Source organism: Adelges cooleyi, unplaced genomic scaffold, assembly GCF_023614345.1.
Source record: "Adelges cooleyi isolate 19-005CV unplaced genomic scaffold, UGA_ACOO_1.1 ACOO_flye_CR_arks_rails_tigmint_CR_PRNA_651, whole genome shotgun sequence".
Lineage (NCBI taxonomy): Eukaryota > Metazoa > Arthropoda > Insecta > Hemiptera > Adelgidae > Adelges > Adelges cooleyi.
This window is the reverse complement of record NW_026096352.1, coordinates 10,878,790-10,897,588: the sequence shown is the minus strand read 5'-3', so window position 1 is coordinate 10,897,588 and position 18,799 is coordinate 10,878,790. Positions and strand designations below refer to the sequence as shown.

General features: G+C 32.5%; 2 protein-coding genes across 4 annotated transcripts in view; one reads left to right on the top strand and one right to left on the bottom strand.

Moving 5' to 3' along the window:
• LOC126844480 (tryptophan--tRNA ligase, cytoplasmic) overlaps positions 1-18,799 on the top strand; it is a 206,356-nt gene that overhangs the window by 23,508 nt on the left and 164,049 nt on the right. The gene's annotated exons all lie outside the window — the stretch shown is intronic.
• Positions 1-18,799, bottom strand: part of LOC126844474 (uncharacterized) — a 274,285-nt gene that overhangs the window by 116,386 nt on the left and 139,100 nt on the right. For all 3 annotated transcript variants that reach the window (XM_050582703.1, XM_050582705.1, XM_050582704.1), the window contains one exon: positions 7,441-7,552. In XM_050582703.1, coding sequence (XP_050438660.1) covers positions 7,441-7,512 — 72 coding nt within the window. In that variant the 5' untranslated portion in view covers positions 7,513-7,552. The remainder of the gene's footprint in view (positions 1-7,440; positions 7,553-18,799) is intronic.

Below are 18,799 nucleotides of genomic sequence, written 5' to 3'. Positions count from 1 at the left end.
GTTTTGCGGGTAAAAATAAAATTACGTATTAATAAAGATGGCTTTAGTTGAAATTAGAAGTACACTGAATGACAGGAACACAATAATATGAAGTGAGTGAAATACAGGGTCATTCATATTTTATGTTACAGCAGTGATTTCGATAAAATTCTCAAAATATACTCAATGCCGTATGGTACGGCCGTTTTGTTTTTTTAATAATTTTAACTTACTTCGTTATATTTTAAAACGTTATAGATCGTGGGTAACTCGTGTATCAAAAAATACACAACGATTTTCGAAATCGAAGAAACACCATACAAATTTACATATTTTTCAACTAGTTCAAAGTATTTGTGCACACATATATTTTAATATATTTCTTTTCAACTGCCGTTTTGAATATTCACAAAGCCAAGTTTATTATTTTTTTAATAAAATAACGTGTTAAAAATTGCGTAGGTAAAATAATTTTAACGTGTGCCGTGGTTGTAGTTTGTACACACACACATTTCTTTATTAAAAATTGTATACATTTTTTTATGAACATAACGCGTACCTTTTGAATGCCTTAATGGCACTATCAGAGAATATATATACAGGGTGATTTTTTTATCGTGAACCACTCAATATCTCTTAGGGTTTAATAAGAAATTAAATGTTTTTCTTTACATAGTGTTTTTATGTAATGTGATCTCAATTTTTCACAATTTTTTTGGTTTTTACCCCCCCCCCCCTCCCAACATAGTTTTTTGATAGCAACATTTGAAACTTAAATGGTAACGTATATATTTTATTAACTTTTTAAATTGCGAACAATGTACTAAAAATTTTGACTGATCGATAACCAGTTTCGGATAACTATTTTTAAAATTATAAGAGTTTTAAAGTTATCATGGGAGGGGAATCGCGATTGGGAAATGCGTGCTCAAAAAATAATTCTACACTCCACCTTTCCTCCTGCCATAAACTTAAACTTCAATAACTTCAAAAATAGTTATCCGAATCTGGTTATCGATCAGTCAACATTTTTAGTACATTATTCTCAATTTAAAAAGTTAATAAAATGTATGCGTTACCATTTAATTTTCAGAAGTTGCTATCAAAAAAACTAAGTTGTGAGGGAGGTAAAAATAAAAAAAATGGTGAAAAATTGAGATCACACTGTATAAAAAACAATATGAAAAAAAAATTGTAATATCTTATTAAACCCTATGAGATATTGAGTGGTTCGCGATAAAAAAATCACCCTGTACATATATATATATATATATCATGAACAATTTGCTTATGAATGTATTGCCGTTCAATAAAAACATACATCTTTTGATTTAATTTTAAAAAAACCACTGAAGTGAAGGAGGGATAGGGAGAAAGCATATTATTAGGGGACGGTGTTTATTTATTTATTTACTTAACAAGCACAAGTGCCCAAAACAAAATTTACAGTAACATTTGTATTTATATTTATTTACAAAAAGAAGTAGTACTAAAATAAAGCTATCCAATTTAAGACATTAAAAACGATGGGTCCTCATTCAACAATGAGCATCACGCATGAGACGAGACATAGGGGAGTCAAAGTAATAATTAGTGGATAAAAAAGAGACAACAAAAAGGGCATGAAATCAAGTTGAACGAGACCAACAAGATTAGGAAAAAATTATTTTTTTTGAAAGTGACATGAAAATTTTAGGTTTTCCTGATTTCGAGGTTGATGAATTGATTTTTATTTTTATTGTATTGAATGTCACATTAAATTTGCTTTCTTTAAAGAAAATTTGTGTGAATAAATATTTGGTTCGATGTAGTATACAATTATTTTGGCTTTTTAGAATTCTCAATGTATATAACCATTGCTCTCAATTTTTTTTTGCGTTTGTGTGAGCACTTATTTATATACTTGATAGAATTGATAGAATTGAAGGTTACGATAAATCATAGGTTGGTAATATTCTCAAACAGTAATAAAAGTTTAGGATTTTTGCACACAGCTAGTTTAATATTTTTTTTTGTATTAAAAAATAAAAAATATTAAAACTTAAAACATTTATGATTACACATAAATTAAATATTGTATCCGCTCGATAACAAAAGGCGTGATTAAAAAGCTTTAAAACAAAAGTAAATTCAAGTCTAAATCAAGCACAGTTCAAACTAGTACACTCCAAACCAAACTCTCGATAAACCAGCACAGTAAGTAATTAGCAAAGTAGGGTTCGGTATCCATAGATACGCATTGAAGCGCTTTATGTTATCTACTGACTTCTTTTATTGTAATGTGGTAACTTTTTGCTATGTAAGATATACTATACTACCTTAATAAAGTTTTAAACACCGCTTATATCAGTTTTTTCGTTACTGTAACTATTATATAATAATATTATAATATAAAAAAATATATTATGAACATGTAGGGCTTGCTTGAGATGTTTGGAAATGTCAATAAGAATGCATATGATTTTGCTACGCATTCGAGATTTAGTAAAAGTAAAAACAGTCCCTTTCGCCATTTTTTAATAAAAAGTACAGTTGAGCGATGGTATTGGATAAATAAGAAATGAATTAACCCGTTGGAGCATGAGTTAGGGAAACTAGTGCCTCTCCAAATTTGTTATCACAAAAATATGACAAATGGAATGAAATATGGAGAATGTAGATATAGAGAAGGGAGAAGAAAGATATGATATTTTTGAAATTCTTATCCGGTTTGATTTAGGTATACCGTCTTCAAATTCCAAAAATATATCCATGATTCGATGTTTTTCTGTGTAGAGGAGTCAATCGTTTTTATTTTATTTTACTGCATCAGAGATTGTTATGGAGCAAAAACAACGAAAGAGCAACTCATTGTGTCTCATGTTGCTATAAAACATATTGAACATAGTATTTTATAGGGATCAATAGTACTTTAGTGAATCATCAATCTAACCTAACCGTTTTTATGTCATTTGGAAATTAATAGTAATGCAACTTATTGTTACGGCACATTTTAAGTTGTATTTGATTTAATTCAATGACAAAATCAGTTTGGATGTATACAATTGTTGTACAGCTAAGAGAAAATATTTATTTTACTTAATGAGTATTGTTAGGTTGCGTACAATATACATATCTGATAATATTGTTTGCAATGCAGTCATGTATAGTAAACTTTACATTATAATATCAGGTGCTGAAAGCGTATTGTCGTCAAAAACGTTACTTTTATTTTGTCATCAGTCATCGCTAATCTATTTGATGGACAAGCCATCGACAATGAAATTCTGTCGATTTTTAATATCGATTCGACTGACTGTCAATTATTTGTCGAGTGATTTAGTCGTGGGGATTGCTCGAGTCGTATTTGCACTACATAAAATATAGTAACAGCGAAACGAAAACTAATCAAATTATTTAAGGAAAATAAACATCGGAGAAAGATCGCCTGTGACGCGAACCGATTGTGTACTTAAGTGTCGCGTAATACCGTTTAACATAAAGACAAATTTTTTATTGTTTCGGTTGTCCCGCGAAAAGTTTAGGAAACGTTTGGAATCCAATTGGCTTTTAGCCGTTTGTCATAATAATTATTTTATCGAGCTTAAAAGCTTTTGCAGCAATCCACTTACACCTAACAACACGGTCGTCCGTGACGCAGCCATATGAAAATGAACTGTGTGTGTGTGTGTGGTGTGCTCTTGTCTCGAAAGCCGTCCAAATTAATTGCCATCCACAACACGCGCATTCCCATTAAAAGCGATTCCGGTCAAACGCGCTTAGGTAAATTTGCAAGTGCAATACACTGTATGATTATTATTATTTTGACAACAGTATAGATGATGACGCCGCGCTTTTAAAATGGAATATACTCGAGTCAACGTGGATCGACCACGCTGTTAATGACATGCTATAGAGCTCAGGCATAATAATTTAACAAACACTGTTAGTATTTTATTGCGGGGAGGGGAGAGCATGATTTTCAGGTATTCAATATTGTTAAAAAAACGCACTTAAGCTAATGTTTTTTTTTAATTGTATAAATAGAGTATGGGGTTACTGGTTATAGTTTGGAAATGAAATAATAAAAAATTTAATTTAATTTAACTTGTTGGTAAATATTAGAACTGTAAGGTGAAAGTAAATTAGTTTTATTTTCTTAAAAATAATATTTAATATTATAAAAAATAAAGTTTAATGCGGAACGACGTAGGCATTTAATATATTTCATTTATTAGGGTTAAAACAATATTATAATATGTATTTTATTTTCAACGCCTATCTTATATCATAAAAGAATATTGAAACAAAACAATTTTTTATAACAATCGAGTGGTAGTCATGTGGCCAACAGTCCCCTCATTAGTTCTGTATATACAAAAAAAAAATTGTTATCACAAAAAATTAAATGTATGTATAGTGGGCATATTTTAAATATTCATCACACATTAATATATTATATAAAGCATTTCTAAATAATGTTGCTAATACATAACTTGTACTTTCGTCGTTAAATGTTGCTTTATAAGAACTGTTATATCATTCCAAATATTGGTTTAATAATTTAGTTTTACTATTTATTAATAGAAATAATTTACGGTAATATTATAATAGGCATACTCATAATTATTTCTTTATTCCTTTATTTTGTCTTTAACAACTTTGACGTTTGTAAATCTAGAAGAGTGCACTTTAAAGATATTATTCTACTTTATCAAAAAAAAAGTATGTTGGTCTTTCTAAATTATTATCATTCATTTGTAAAATAAAATGAAATAAATGTAACAAAAAAGTTTTTTGTACGTTTTCATATTGTAAAATAATTTTAAAATGTTAAACTGTAATTAGTATTGTTTTCGTTTTGGCTAACATGCCATATATTTGTGGGGCATTTATGCTAAGCATAAAGTCAGCCGACGTTATTGTTTGAGCTTTTATTTTTTTTTTGACAATGCGCTTAGAAGTTAACTGAAATAGGTCGCAAAAGGCAAACTGTCAGCTGCGTTTGGCAACAAAATAAATTGACCGCTACCGTTGAGTGGAAAATGTAAATTATTATCGGTTCTTTCAATCGATGGCCTAGATAAATTATTTTTTTTAAATGTAGTTTAAGCAGTGTTCATTCTCCGTCGTATTTTCGAATGATAATTACAAAGTGGCGATATAATGACGTCAGGCTAGTCGATAGTTACAAAAAAATGTGTGTTAATAAGCGTGTTGTATACGTCATGTGATACGTGTTTAACGTACGGTGTCTTCATTTTCACGGTATTATAATATTGATGCCTTCAATTAAAGTCTGTCGAAGCGGGCTGGTAGCTCATTCGCAGAAACGACATAAAGATAATTTGTTTTTTTTTTTAATATGTATTTTTTACCGACGTGTTTTTTCGTGTGCAGCTAAATTGTAATTTAAAAAATAAAAATTGCAGTTCTAGATGGAATAATGTATAGTAGTCTGGCGCGTAATAAAAAATAAATAGAATATAAAAAATAACGTTTTTAAAAATGAACTTTCAACGACTAATATTGTCATGGGAAATTCATTAATTATGCATGTCGTTTGCACAACGGTAACCAACCAAGCACTAACCCGTTCATATTGATAAACAGGGAGTTTTAATTTTTTTTATCCCGTTCCGGTGCAGTACTGTTGCAACGAAGGAAAACCGTACCGTGGGTAGGCAATTTTTTCTTATCCCACGCCACCGTGTACCCGTTTTGCATATATAACGCGCCTTGCTGAACAAAAACCGTAGGTAAGCATACACAACAGCTCGGTCGACTGCATATTCCACTCTGGGCTTTTGTCCGAATAACAAACGAACGAGACTACTTTGCATTTTAATCTCAACAGTGCACCAGTATAGGCACGTCATGTACGATATACAACTAGGCGCGTTAGTCAAGGTCGTTTCCGGTATCAGTTGTGTACAATTAAAACGCGAGTCGTTCTCTTGTCTACCCCGGGGATAACAGCGTCTCGAGTTTGTAGGTTGATAATATTTCCAGTCTGCGATAACACTGAACGCAGAGATCATAATCGGCGACGGCAAGAAAACTCGTTCACAGCAACCCTTGTATATTATAGTAACAAGGGTCACTATACTAAATCAACAGTAAAAGGTCAGATGGAGGACTCAAGTTCGCAATTCAAAAACCCTACTAGAGAAATAAAAAATAAAAAAATGCCGTACAAATATAATAGTTCAATGAATATTTGCGCTTAGTGTACTATGTATAAAAATCAATAAAATCACTTAAAAAACGCACTTCAGTTAATGTTTTTTTAAAAATTGTATAAAAAATAATATATGGTTACTCGTTATAGTTTGGAAATAAAATAATAAAAAATGTATTTTAACATGTTGGTAAATATTAGAACTGTAAGGTGGAAGTAAATTTGGATTTCACAACTATTAATTAATGATGTGTTACTGTTGATACATTTACTTAAGCCCCATTCAGTCCATACATTTAAATAAGAATTAAAAAACTATTTTTTTTAATTTTCATTAACCCTTTCAACATTTAAAAACCTATTTTTTAGCAAATCCATTGCGGTAAAAATTAATTCATACGTTGTAGGGTTAATACCATTCCTTAGATGTTTGCAAAAGCATAAACAGAGTAAAATAAAACGTTATCCAAATGATCATGATAATACATTTTGCAATTAAAAGTTATTCGAATCATTTTCAAACTTATTATTTAAATAGTTTATAATTGCTTTTATAAATTAATTATTTTTCAAAACATTTTATCAATATAATTATAAAAATACAATAAATTATACTACATTTACAAAATACATAAAACCAGTAAATATACATAAAGAAAACCCATTTTTTATTTGTACGACTTGTACAAAAAATGATTAGGTTCGGTTATTTTTTTTTTTAGAACCTAGTTAACCGTGCACACCGTTAGCATGTTACATGAAAAGGACAAAAAATAAAGGGATTTGCATAAAGAAATCTTGATAGTGACTATTTATTTTTTCAACGGGATGTTGGTCTGTAAATTCGTGCAAGTTTTCCCACTTGATATACGATTTCCGACCACAGCAACGTTATTATAGCTATGAAAGCAAGAAGAACAAAATCAGTGCTGCTTCGGTTGACGGGCCGGAACCGTCACACGACCTTACTGTCCTTTCACACGCTCAATGACACCCCAAAACAAAACAAAAAAGAAAACATAGCGGCCGGATCGCAACTGCAGTGATTTCCCATCGGACGCACTATAAGAGATACCGGAAAGTTTTTTATTCTTCCGGCAAATGTTTTGTAGATTATATAATTAGAAAATTCAACATCGAACACCACCAACTGTGTATATGTATGTGATACCCGTTCAGCCCAAACTCACATAAAAAAGTGTACAACTGTCGCACTGGTCGGACATTTATGTTATTTAAAACTCTACTTGGTAATACTAATAATAATAAACATAACATAATATTATATACTGAATACTCACTTTTCCGGACCCATTTGCAACTGACGGTGACGGCAGAGACATGAGAAAACCGCCGACACGAGATCCTAGCATATCAAACCGAACCAAGTCCGGTGTCCATAAGTTTCGAAATCTGTGAGGTAAACACAAAAAAAATTAGTCACCTACAAGTTAAAAATAAATATATACTATAATATAGTTCAAAATTCAATTTTCATGGGAAATCATCTCTTCGAAATGGTTTATCTAACCACTGTAAAAAACCTCTAACTTACTCTTATAATATTTTGAATAAATTCTATAAAATCGGTTAGAAATCGGTTGTCCGCCAGTCTTTATTTTAATTGTATACAAGGTGTTAAACTTATCGTCAACCACTCAATATCTCAATGGGTTTAATAAGAAAATGTATCTTTTCTTTTTCGAATTTTTAGTACATTATTTTCAATTAAAAAATTTAATGAAATGTATGCGTTACCATTTAAGTTTCAAAAGTTGCTATCAAAAAAACTAAGTTGGGATGGGGGCGAAAACAAAAGAAATGGTGAAAAACTGAGATCATATTGCATTAAAACACTATGTAAAGACAAAATTTAATTTATTATTAAACTCAGCGAGATATTGAGTGGTTCACGATAAGTCGATCACCTTGTATTTTAATATTCTCAAACCAATAAAAAAAATTAACAGTTCGTGTTCAACAGCTGACCGTGCAACACGTGTTCTTATCGCTCTGTTCGTTTTATAGCTTTTCGATAGCACAGAAAACACGTCGACATTCGGAAAGGTAATATGTTTTAATTAATATAATACCCAACCGCCTATATTCCCGAAATGAATTTAAATCTTACGGGCACTTCGCCCAAAAACCCCATACCCAATCGTTCATCTACATCCATCTCAAATACAACAAATTCCACACCGCTAAAACCATAATAAATAAATCATCACACTAAACCGTGTCAATTCAACAATCAACCAAAAATATAGCAGTGCAAGGTACCGACCGTTATATCGGTGTTCCCTCCACTAAAACGAGCAATCATATCTCACGCATCGCAACCAAGAACCCACCACCACCCCCCGCCTCGTCAACACCGTCCAGCGATAACAACCGCACCGCAGACAATATCGCAGATAATATATCCACTAATGACCAACCAATTATCTCTTCATCGATTAAGACGAACAATAATAATATAAACTTCGTAACTGCCGTCTCCATGGAAAAAAACCCCAGCCGCGAACAAGCCTTAGTGTTTAACACTATTGATGGTATACCACAAAAGGACTATGTTCTTGCAATAGGAAAAATTGTCTCTCCTAAAAATATAACGTTCATTTCTAGAATTTCAAATAATCGCTTTTGCATCTTTCTGTCCAGTAAACAAATACTCGATAATTTATTACAAAAAACCCAATCAATCAATATCAATGATCAAATTATACCAATACGCAGATTGGTAAACCCGGCAAAAAGATACATTATATCAAATGTATGCCCGTCTATACCTAACCAAGCAATTACAAATGCCCTAAACAATTTAGACATATTCCCTATATCACAAATCAACCACCTCAAAGCGGGAATTAATATTGAAGGCTTCGAACATATAATGAGCTTTCGAAGACAATTATTCATTAAACACGAAGACATTCCTAAACTTCCAAACTCGTTAGTAATTACGTTAAACGATTCACAGTTCCGAATTTTTTTCACCGATGACGTAGTAACCTGTTTTCTATGCAAAGCCAGCGGACACACCACAAATAATTGCAAAAATATAGTTTATGCACAAGATAAAAATACACCATCCAGCCCAAACAAATCAAACCAACATGATGACCTCACTGTAGATTACACTGAATCAATTGAAAATATACATCCTTCCATAAGTCCAACGCTTGATATACCCAACCAAAATAAATCGGATTGGACCGAAGATCCTGATGAAACCAAATTTTTTCCTGTAACCCAAAATAATATCGACGAAGCACTGTCCCGTGCACCAGTTGAAACACAAAAAAGACTGATGTCCGATTCGTCATCATCTAAACCTCCAGACTCTCCTAATGCTTTATTGTCATCCAATACTGCCAAAAAAAAAAATGAAAAAATCACCAAGAAACCCAAAATACAATCTCGCTCAAATTCGTTCAGCAGTCTAGATACAAATTTGGACGAAAAACTAAATCCAATAATCGAACATTTCACCTTTAATGAGTCCTTACCAATTACATACGTTCAATTTAAATACATCCTGGACAACTTTAACAATAAATCAACGAATATCCACACACTTCTCGAAAACGTAAACACAAGCATCCCAACTTTAATGGACATAATCGAACAAATTCATCCTAAATTAAAGGATAGATCAATTAAATTATGTCTAACGAAGCTTAGAAATCTACTCTTCCAATCCCAACCTCTTCAACAAAGTACTATCCAAAACTAAATACGCCCAAACGTACACAACAAAACCACACAAGCTTTATTACATAACCTCTTAATTTTCTAACCATGGACTCTATTATTCAATGGAACATAAACGGTCTACACAAACACAATACCGATATCCACAGAGCAAAAACTCACATCCAACCAATCGCCCTATGCTTCCAAGAAACTAATTTAAAACCCAACACCACTTTTCCCATAAAAGGATACAACGGATTCTTCTAAAATCGCCAAACATACCTCCGTGCAAGCGGCGGAGTCGCTATTTTTGTCAATAATCTCATTGAAAGCTCTGAAATCCATATCCAATCCCCACTTGAAGTAATAGCTGTCTCCATACGTCTTAAAACCTCATTATGTATTTGTAACATTTACCTACCGGATAGCACCAATTTAACACTAAATGACCTCAATGACATCATAAAACAATTACCCAAACCTTTTTTTTTTCTTGGCGACTTCAACAGTCGTAACCAAATCTGGGGAACTCATCATACGGATCAAAGAGGCAAAATTATGGAAAAAATTTCTAGAAAATGAACAATTAATATTATTAAATACTGGAGAATACACTCGTCATAACGCAACTCATAAATCTCTATCAGCCATTGATCTTACAATAACAAATAGCACATTTGCGCCAAAAACCGAATGGAACGTACTTAACGAATATAGCAGCAGTGACCATTGGCCAATTTCTATAAAAATTAAAGATCAGTCAGTCCCAATATTCCCACCAGTCCGTTGGAACTTAAAAAATCCCTCTTGGGAACTCTACCAAGACATCATAAATCATGAACTTAATAATCACCCAGTCAATCTAAAAAACGAAATCACCCAAACCGAAATAAATTCAATCATTAACAATTTTTCTAACATAATATTAGATGCCGCCAATCTGACTATCGGCAAAATTAATATAAAAAATAAAAAGAAAACAGTCCCATGGTGAAACAAGGAATGCAATATTGCAATTAGAGCCTACAAAAAATCTTTAAACAAATTCAAAAAGACCAAATCCATTGACGACCACATAGCACTAAAGAAATTTCGCGCTCAAGCAAAATTTATAACAAAAAAAAGCAAAACTGAATCATGGCAAAAATATACAAATTCAATAAACTCAAACACATATTCAACCGATATGTGGAACAAAATTAAATCCATTAAAGGAATAACCCACCAACCATTACCTTTCAATATAAACCATAATGGTAATTCACTCTCATCCCCTACAGATATAGCTGAAGGTTTTGCACAGCACTTCATAAAAAATAACTGTAATTTAAACTACGAACATGCATTTTTAAATTTCAAACACAAGACTGAAGAAAACATTAAAAGGGACCTAGAGCTCAATTTTTACCATCAAGAAAACACAATTAATCAACCCTTCAATATAACCGAATTACGCAATGCATTATCTGGATGCAAAAACAAAAGCCCAGGCCCAGATGGGATACCTTACTCTTTTATTCAAAATTTACCAAAGCTAGGACACGAAATACTTCTCCAGATTTATAATATAATTTGGGAAAAAGGCATATACTGACCAATGGCGCAACGCAATTGTTATACCTATCCCAAAACCAAACAAGAACAAATTCGATACCTCTAACTACAGACCCATTTCACTTATCAATACACTAGGAAAAACATTAGAAAAAATAGTAAACAAGCGCTTTGTTTGGCACTTGGAGACATCAAATATACTAACAAATGAACAATGTGGATTTCGAAGAAATCATTCAACTCTCGATACCCTATCTTCCTTACACAATGACATTTGTAACGCAAAAAATCAGAAACAACATTTAATATTAATAGCCTTAGACCTAGAAAAAGCATACGATATGGTATGGCGAAACAGAGCCCTTAAAATCATTCAAGAATGTGGCATAAATGGTAAAATGTTTATATTCCTTCAAAACTTCTTAAAAAACCGTACAATACAAGTTAAAGCTCACAATGAATTATCAAACACCTACCTAACCAAAAACGGCCTTCCCCAAAGTTCAGTAATCAGCGTAACAATGTTTTTCCTAGCTATTAATAATATATTTAAAGAAATACCAAAACCTACAAAACACCTACTTTTTGCCGACGACTGCCACATTTATTGTAGTGGACAAAATATTAAAACCACGATTGAAATACTACAACAAGCACTCAATATTCTCCAAAATTGGTCAAACAAGACTGGTTTCAAATTTTCCCCAGAGAAAAGTCAATGTATTTGTTTCCACGTTCACATGACAGAGAACCTCAAATTATTCCTTAATAACTCTGAAATACCCTTCTGCAAATCTTTACGTATATTAGGAATGATCTTCGATAATGAATTAAATTGGACCCAACACCTAAAAAAACTTAAAAGCTCTTGTAAAATGAAAATGAACATAATGAAAACACTTTCACATCACACCTGGGGGGCTGACACCAAAAGCCTTCTAAATATATATAAGTTATTAATTCTGTCACGAATTAACTATGGATCAATTATTTATAACACAGCCAAAGAAAATCTACTCAAAATATTAGATCCCTTACATAATGAAGGTATTCGCATTTCAATAGGAGCTTTCAGAACCAGCCCTATCGACAGCATTTTGTGTTACGCTGGAGAACTACCCCTTAAACTTCAAAGAGAAAAAGATATACTCATCTACGGCATAAAAAGAAAAAGCACTACTGACCATATAGGATACAACAGTATTTTCCAAAACCAAAATATAAATTCAACTAACATAATCAGGAAACGAATACCACCTCTACACGATACCTTCTCTCATTTGTGCACAAAGTTCAAAATCCACACATCTATTAAAAATAAAATAACATTCCAAAAACTTTCACCTTAGCATTGGAAAATCCAACTCAATACCGAAATAATCCAGTATAATAAGCATGAAACAAATCCCACAATTATCATTTGCCACTTCAAAGAAATCATCCAAAATAAATACTCAAATTTTTTACAAATTTATACCGACGCATCTAAATCTCAACATGGAACTGGCTTTGCGATCATTAGAGACGAAACTAAAATCCTTCACAAACTTCCTCCGGAAAGCAGTATTTTCACTGCAGAAAACTACACCATATTAAAAGCAATCAGATCTACAATCTGACCAGTTCAAATAATAATATTTTAATAGTAAGCGACTCATTTAGCGCTCTCCAAGCACTCCAAAACCCCTTCTCGACAAACGAAATAACCCAGAATATTCAAACAGAACTATATTCTACAAAAAAAAATATAGAATTTATGTGGGTACCATCTAATATTGGAATTTCCGGCAACGAGATGGCCGATAAGTCAGCAGACATAGCGAAAAAAACAATCCTGCATCCAACAATCACTGACATACCGGCTAAAGACATAAATAAATCTATTAGGAATAAAATAAATACGACATGGCAAAGTTACTGGGATTCCGTTCCGCCTTGCAACAAATTAAAAAAAAATCAAAAGATGCACTAAAAAGTGTATTCCGATTCTCACTCTAACCCGAGTGAGAATCGGACATTCCTTTTTGACGCATTCTTTCTTAATCAGCAAAGATCTACCACCCATATGGAATAAATGTCAAGAAGACCTAACCATCCAACACATAATCCTAGACTGCCCAGACTTACAAAACATCCGAAGTACTTTATCAATACCCAACAACTTAGAAGAAGCTCTCCATGAAGACAACACCATAAAAATTTTAAATTTCCTTACAAAAATTAACATTGTAAACAATCTCTAACCAACACTTTTGTATTTCATTACTCTTATTTAAAAAAAATATTGTAACCTTTGATATTTAATTATTAATGTAACTTACACAAGGTTAATAACCTCAGATGTTGAAGCCTCTTAAAAAAAAAAAAAAAAATTAAATAATACAAAGGTTTCAGGTTCAGTTTGTAAATAAAAATAAAATATGTGGGAAACATTATTGGCTCTATCGGGGTGCTCTTTTATTATTAGATTTCGTTGCAGCGCAATTAGCATTCAATGCGGGTAGTAACGATTGCCCTTGCTTTTACTCTCAAACGCATTTTTCTTTGTCTCAACAATACATTCGAAACGGATAGGCGTGGAAAAGTATTGCCTGCCTCTAAAACATATCAGTTACATTGAAAATTGAAACAGGCGTCGGTTGGCTAAACGTGATAGATTTAACATAAGTGTTTGCGGTGTTTTAGGAAAACGGAAAAAGCAAAATTTTATAGAGCTCTGGAAAATACTAAAAAGGTTAGTATTTAGTAATTTTATAATTTTGTAAGGTAACATTAATAAAAACGGTTTACTAAAAAATGGCTATTATTTTAAGAAAAACGTTGTCTTGTTCTTAATGAATCACCCTGTATTGTCGCAAATATGACCCGGTCGTCTTAAATAATTTCGTATGGTTTTCATACACAAAACCACTTCTATTAAATTGTGGCTACACGAGGTCATAGTAGTTCACCGTTCAATTATGATTGTTTTATTTTATATGCATATAACTAGAATTTTTCACAGCTGTAACTGCTCAAGTCACGGAAATCCAAATGTAATTTACATATAATTTCAAAATAGAGCTGTAACCGCTTTTTCTACGTTATAAATCGAACAGTAAAATTATTATCTCATTCTATTTACAATATTATTATTAACGTTCGTTAGTCTGTTTTTATGTTATCAGTGTTGTGTGTGGAAGGAAAATCATGGGCATTAAAATATATTATTAACATGTCAAAATAGGATTATATTATCGTGCGATTATGATACTTAAAACGATTTTGTTTTTATTTCCATAAAAAATGGCGGCATGTATGCCGCACGCCGACAAGACACATTCATTTTTTTTTGTTTTTCGACTGCTATATACATTTTAAAAATGTTTTAAAATATTATTAGTCATTATTAGCATAATTTACATTCTGGATGTACCGTCTTTTTTAAAAACTGTATTGGTCATGATTAGTTAAAAATAATAATCATTTTATAATCAATTTCCCTCCCTTAACACGGTCCTGGCTACCCATCACACGTTCAATAATAATTAATTGTTGACACAATTTTTCTTTCAAAACTGTACCATGTATTATCGCTCTAAACAAGAATGGCGACAGTTTTTTTGTGAGATTTCCACCATCAACAGAGGTACCCTCGTCATAGTTTGTGAACTGGCGGATGGTAAACTACGACGAGGGTGTGCCTTGTGTATAGTACCACGTATATATTTTACATATTATATGTATATATTTTTAAATCAACCACAGTGCCCAAGCCGTTTTGTTAGAGCAGACAAGCGGCGAATTCAAACAATAAAGCGTTCGTTGAGCTTTGACTCCCGCACACACACATTGTGCGTTTTCTAGGTGGGTTGGACTACTTTGTAGGCGACTTGTAGCCGAAACATGCGAAATTCGCATAAACAATTTTGAAATCATTAAAAAAATACAATATTCATCCGAAATCGGTATAGGTGGACGCACCCAGACACTAATGAGAGGGTACATTACTATTATTTTTTTTTTTGGTATTTGGGCGATCGTTCACCGAACTTAGACGGCAAAATCAATGTTTGCGTGCGAGGAAAAATAATTTGTCAACCATGTCAGAGAACGGCAAAAATCATAATCAATATTTATTACCTACCACGGCACGGCGATAGAAATCTACACACAAGTCTCGCTACACCTATAATATGCATGTACTATACAATATTACTACTATATACATGTACTATAATATTCGACGGTGTATTTTTGTATTTGCACGTTCGTCGGCGACGATTTATCATTTATCATACTTAGGCACCGGACGCAATGCGCACACTGTTGTCGAAGGTTAAAAGTATTCTGATGTTTATGCCGATAACAATAATTATTATTTCACTAAAAGTATGCATATTATACAGCCGGGCAGTTACCTCGGGCGTTTGGAAATCCATAGACAACTACAGTTATTACTACAATTACTACTATGTGTGTTATCTGTTATGACAGCCGTTGCGTTTGGCTAGCCAATATATAATTATTTGCACGCAGGATTGTTATCAAAACACGACAGTCGTGTAACACACGTTAGCCAAGATAATCAATCGGGTAAACGCGTCGCCGAGTGCTTAAACAATATGTACAGCCAAAAATACATACAACTCCTTATCGTACGATTCCACTCGAATTTGCCCCAAACCCACGTAATCGGAAATAATCGCGTTGAAACGTAAATAATATCAGCTATAATATACTCACCTAGTAGTAGTAGTAGTAGTAATAGTAGTAGTAGTAGTATTGATAGCAACAAAACAAATACAAACGAGGCCACCTAAAAAAAAACTACGGGCTCACGCGGTATCTAACTTTTATAATATACTACTAGCACGTAAAAAAACACCAAGAATGGAAAAAAAATCAGCCCCTCAAAAAAAAAAAAATTGAAAATTTTTATCCTTACTGGCTAATTGTGCATAATAGTGTTTTTTTTTTTGGAGGGTATAAAATAAATGTTTTCATCAGAATTATGTAAAACATTATGTTTCGCAGAACAATTTGTTCAGGGTTTTTACGTTTTTAAGAAACAAAAAAATAATAACGAAACAACTGTTGGCACGTTTTTATGGAAAAATCGTACTTGACTAGAAAAACCGGAAGAAAAATTTCTAATGGACACGATCCCTGAAAGCATTAACTCGAGTTGTATAAGTACTTTTTTTATTTATTTGTTTTGTCTTCATTGAAATCTAATGGACATACTTAACGACTTTATGGAAATAAGACCTCCAAACAATTAAATTCAAAGAAGTACTTACTAACTCTTGTCCGTGTCAAACGATATCCTATAATAAGGAAATAACATGAAAAACCCAACAAAGAAGTTTAAATAATTAAAACTTTGACGCATCATTAAAATAAACTTTTAGCTCATGTCACCACTAACGGCTTATGGTTAATGTAGTATGTATTTATTGAATAAAATCTTCACAATGACAAATATTTATTTGTCAGTTGACAGTCAACAAATAAAGTTAAGTGTGTTCAATACAATCTTCATCTTAATTAATGTAATAAGGTAAGATTTGAAGTACATGCTGTTAAGTACAAAATCAGATAGTACGTGGCGTACTATCTCAAAGGCTGAATATATCAGAGGTGGTAAAACGGAGTGCAGGTTTTTTATATTGTTGCCAGGAATGAACGGTTTTCAAACTATTCTATTGCTTGTATATATGTATGCATATTTATTGTATATGCATAACCATTATGGGGCTCATATAAAACAAGAGAACCTCCTGCACGTTTACCGGGATCTACTTAAAATTTCTATGAGATAGAAAAGTATTTAAATTTTTAACACGCACATATTAGTTTTACTATTATAATATATTATTCATATTTTGATAATACTATTAATTATTAATAAACACGATAATTGATGGGTAAAATAATTGTAATTTCTATCATTTATAATTCAAATATTGGTTAGGGTTTTTTTTTCAAACATATGTAACACATATAATAATAATAATATTAAATTTAGATTGCAATTTAAAAAAGGATCATGACGCATATTAAAATGTTTAATTCCTTTAGGACGGTTTCGACAGCTGTATTCTTGTGTAATAATTTATGATTTGAAGTACAATAGTAATTATATTATAATACAAAACAAGCAATTTCACTGTAGATCATATTGTACGTTGTATGGGGTTCATTTATAAAGTACACGCGATTACAAATTCAGCTAGCTAGTCTGTGTGTGTGTGTGTGTGTGTGTGTGTGTGTGTGTGTGTGTGTGTGTGTGTGTGACTGAATGGCTCCTGCTTAAGGTTGCATACTGTTTTTGACATTAGTGACTCTTTATTATTAATTATTAACGGTAATTAGATTTAAAACGACACAATTCGGAACAACTTTACTATATCCATTACTAACCCGTGCAGGAATTCCGTAATACCAGCTATGTACCTCGATTAACATGCCATGGCTCGACAGTCGCTTATATTTTTGAACAACATTGATTGGATTTTATTTGACGTAGACGCCTGATATTAATAATTATTAAGGTAATTGTTTTTCTTACACACATTTTGTTCAAGAACAAGGTCAATCGAGTTTCCGGAGTCTTATGTAGAGCTCCTCACCTATTGTTTTATATATTCGATGAAATATTATCATAAGTACCGGTATAAGAGACTTTGCAAAATGTCAAAATTTTTCAAAAAAAAAAAGGTAAAAGGGAATAACCCCCGGTCCCCTGCCCTAGTGGCACGTCACCCGTGAATACAATACCGGACGTTTGACAGACAAGTCCGGCTTTAATGAAGTTTTTTATTTTTTTTTATAAATGGACGTATCTCGATTCCGCATCGGCCATTATCACTCCATGGTGGCGGTGACATTGATCTATTTAACGCGTCTGCCGGCAGTTCGTGGGCAAATGGGGAGGGGGGGAGGGGTGGCGCAAACGCTCGACGGATATCCGATTGAGCCCATATACATACATACGTGTATACACACAACGGATGTCCTATAAATCACTTAGGGCCCGCGTTGATACTAAAACGTACCGAAACGAGTTTCGAACCGAAAACATTATTCCTTTGCGGGCTACAATGTAATTCGCTATTCGCGTTTTCCTTTTTCCAAATAGAACCGTGACAAATTTATTATAGTGTCCATTCTCGCACGCTCTCTGTAAACGGTCGTATAAAGCAGACGCCGACAAACTCTAAATGCAATTGGCCAAAAACTGTATCGCCCATAATATAATTATTACCGAATCGCAAAAACGACAATATTCCACCGTCTAAAATGACGCGGTCACACCGCGACAACCGGTAGTATTGTTGTCTAACTTATTAAAGGCCTGATTTAAAAATTAAAAGTGCAACAAAAAAAAAAATGTATAAGTTAACTACAATTATTAATAGTGGC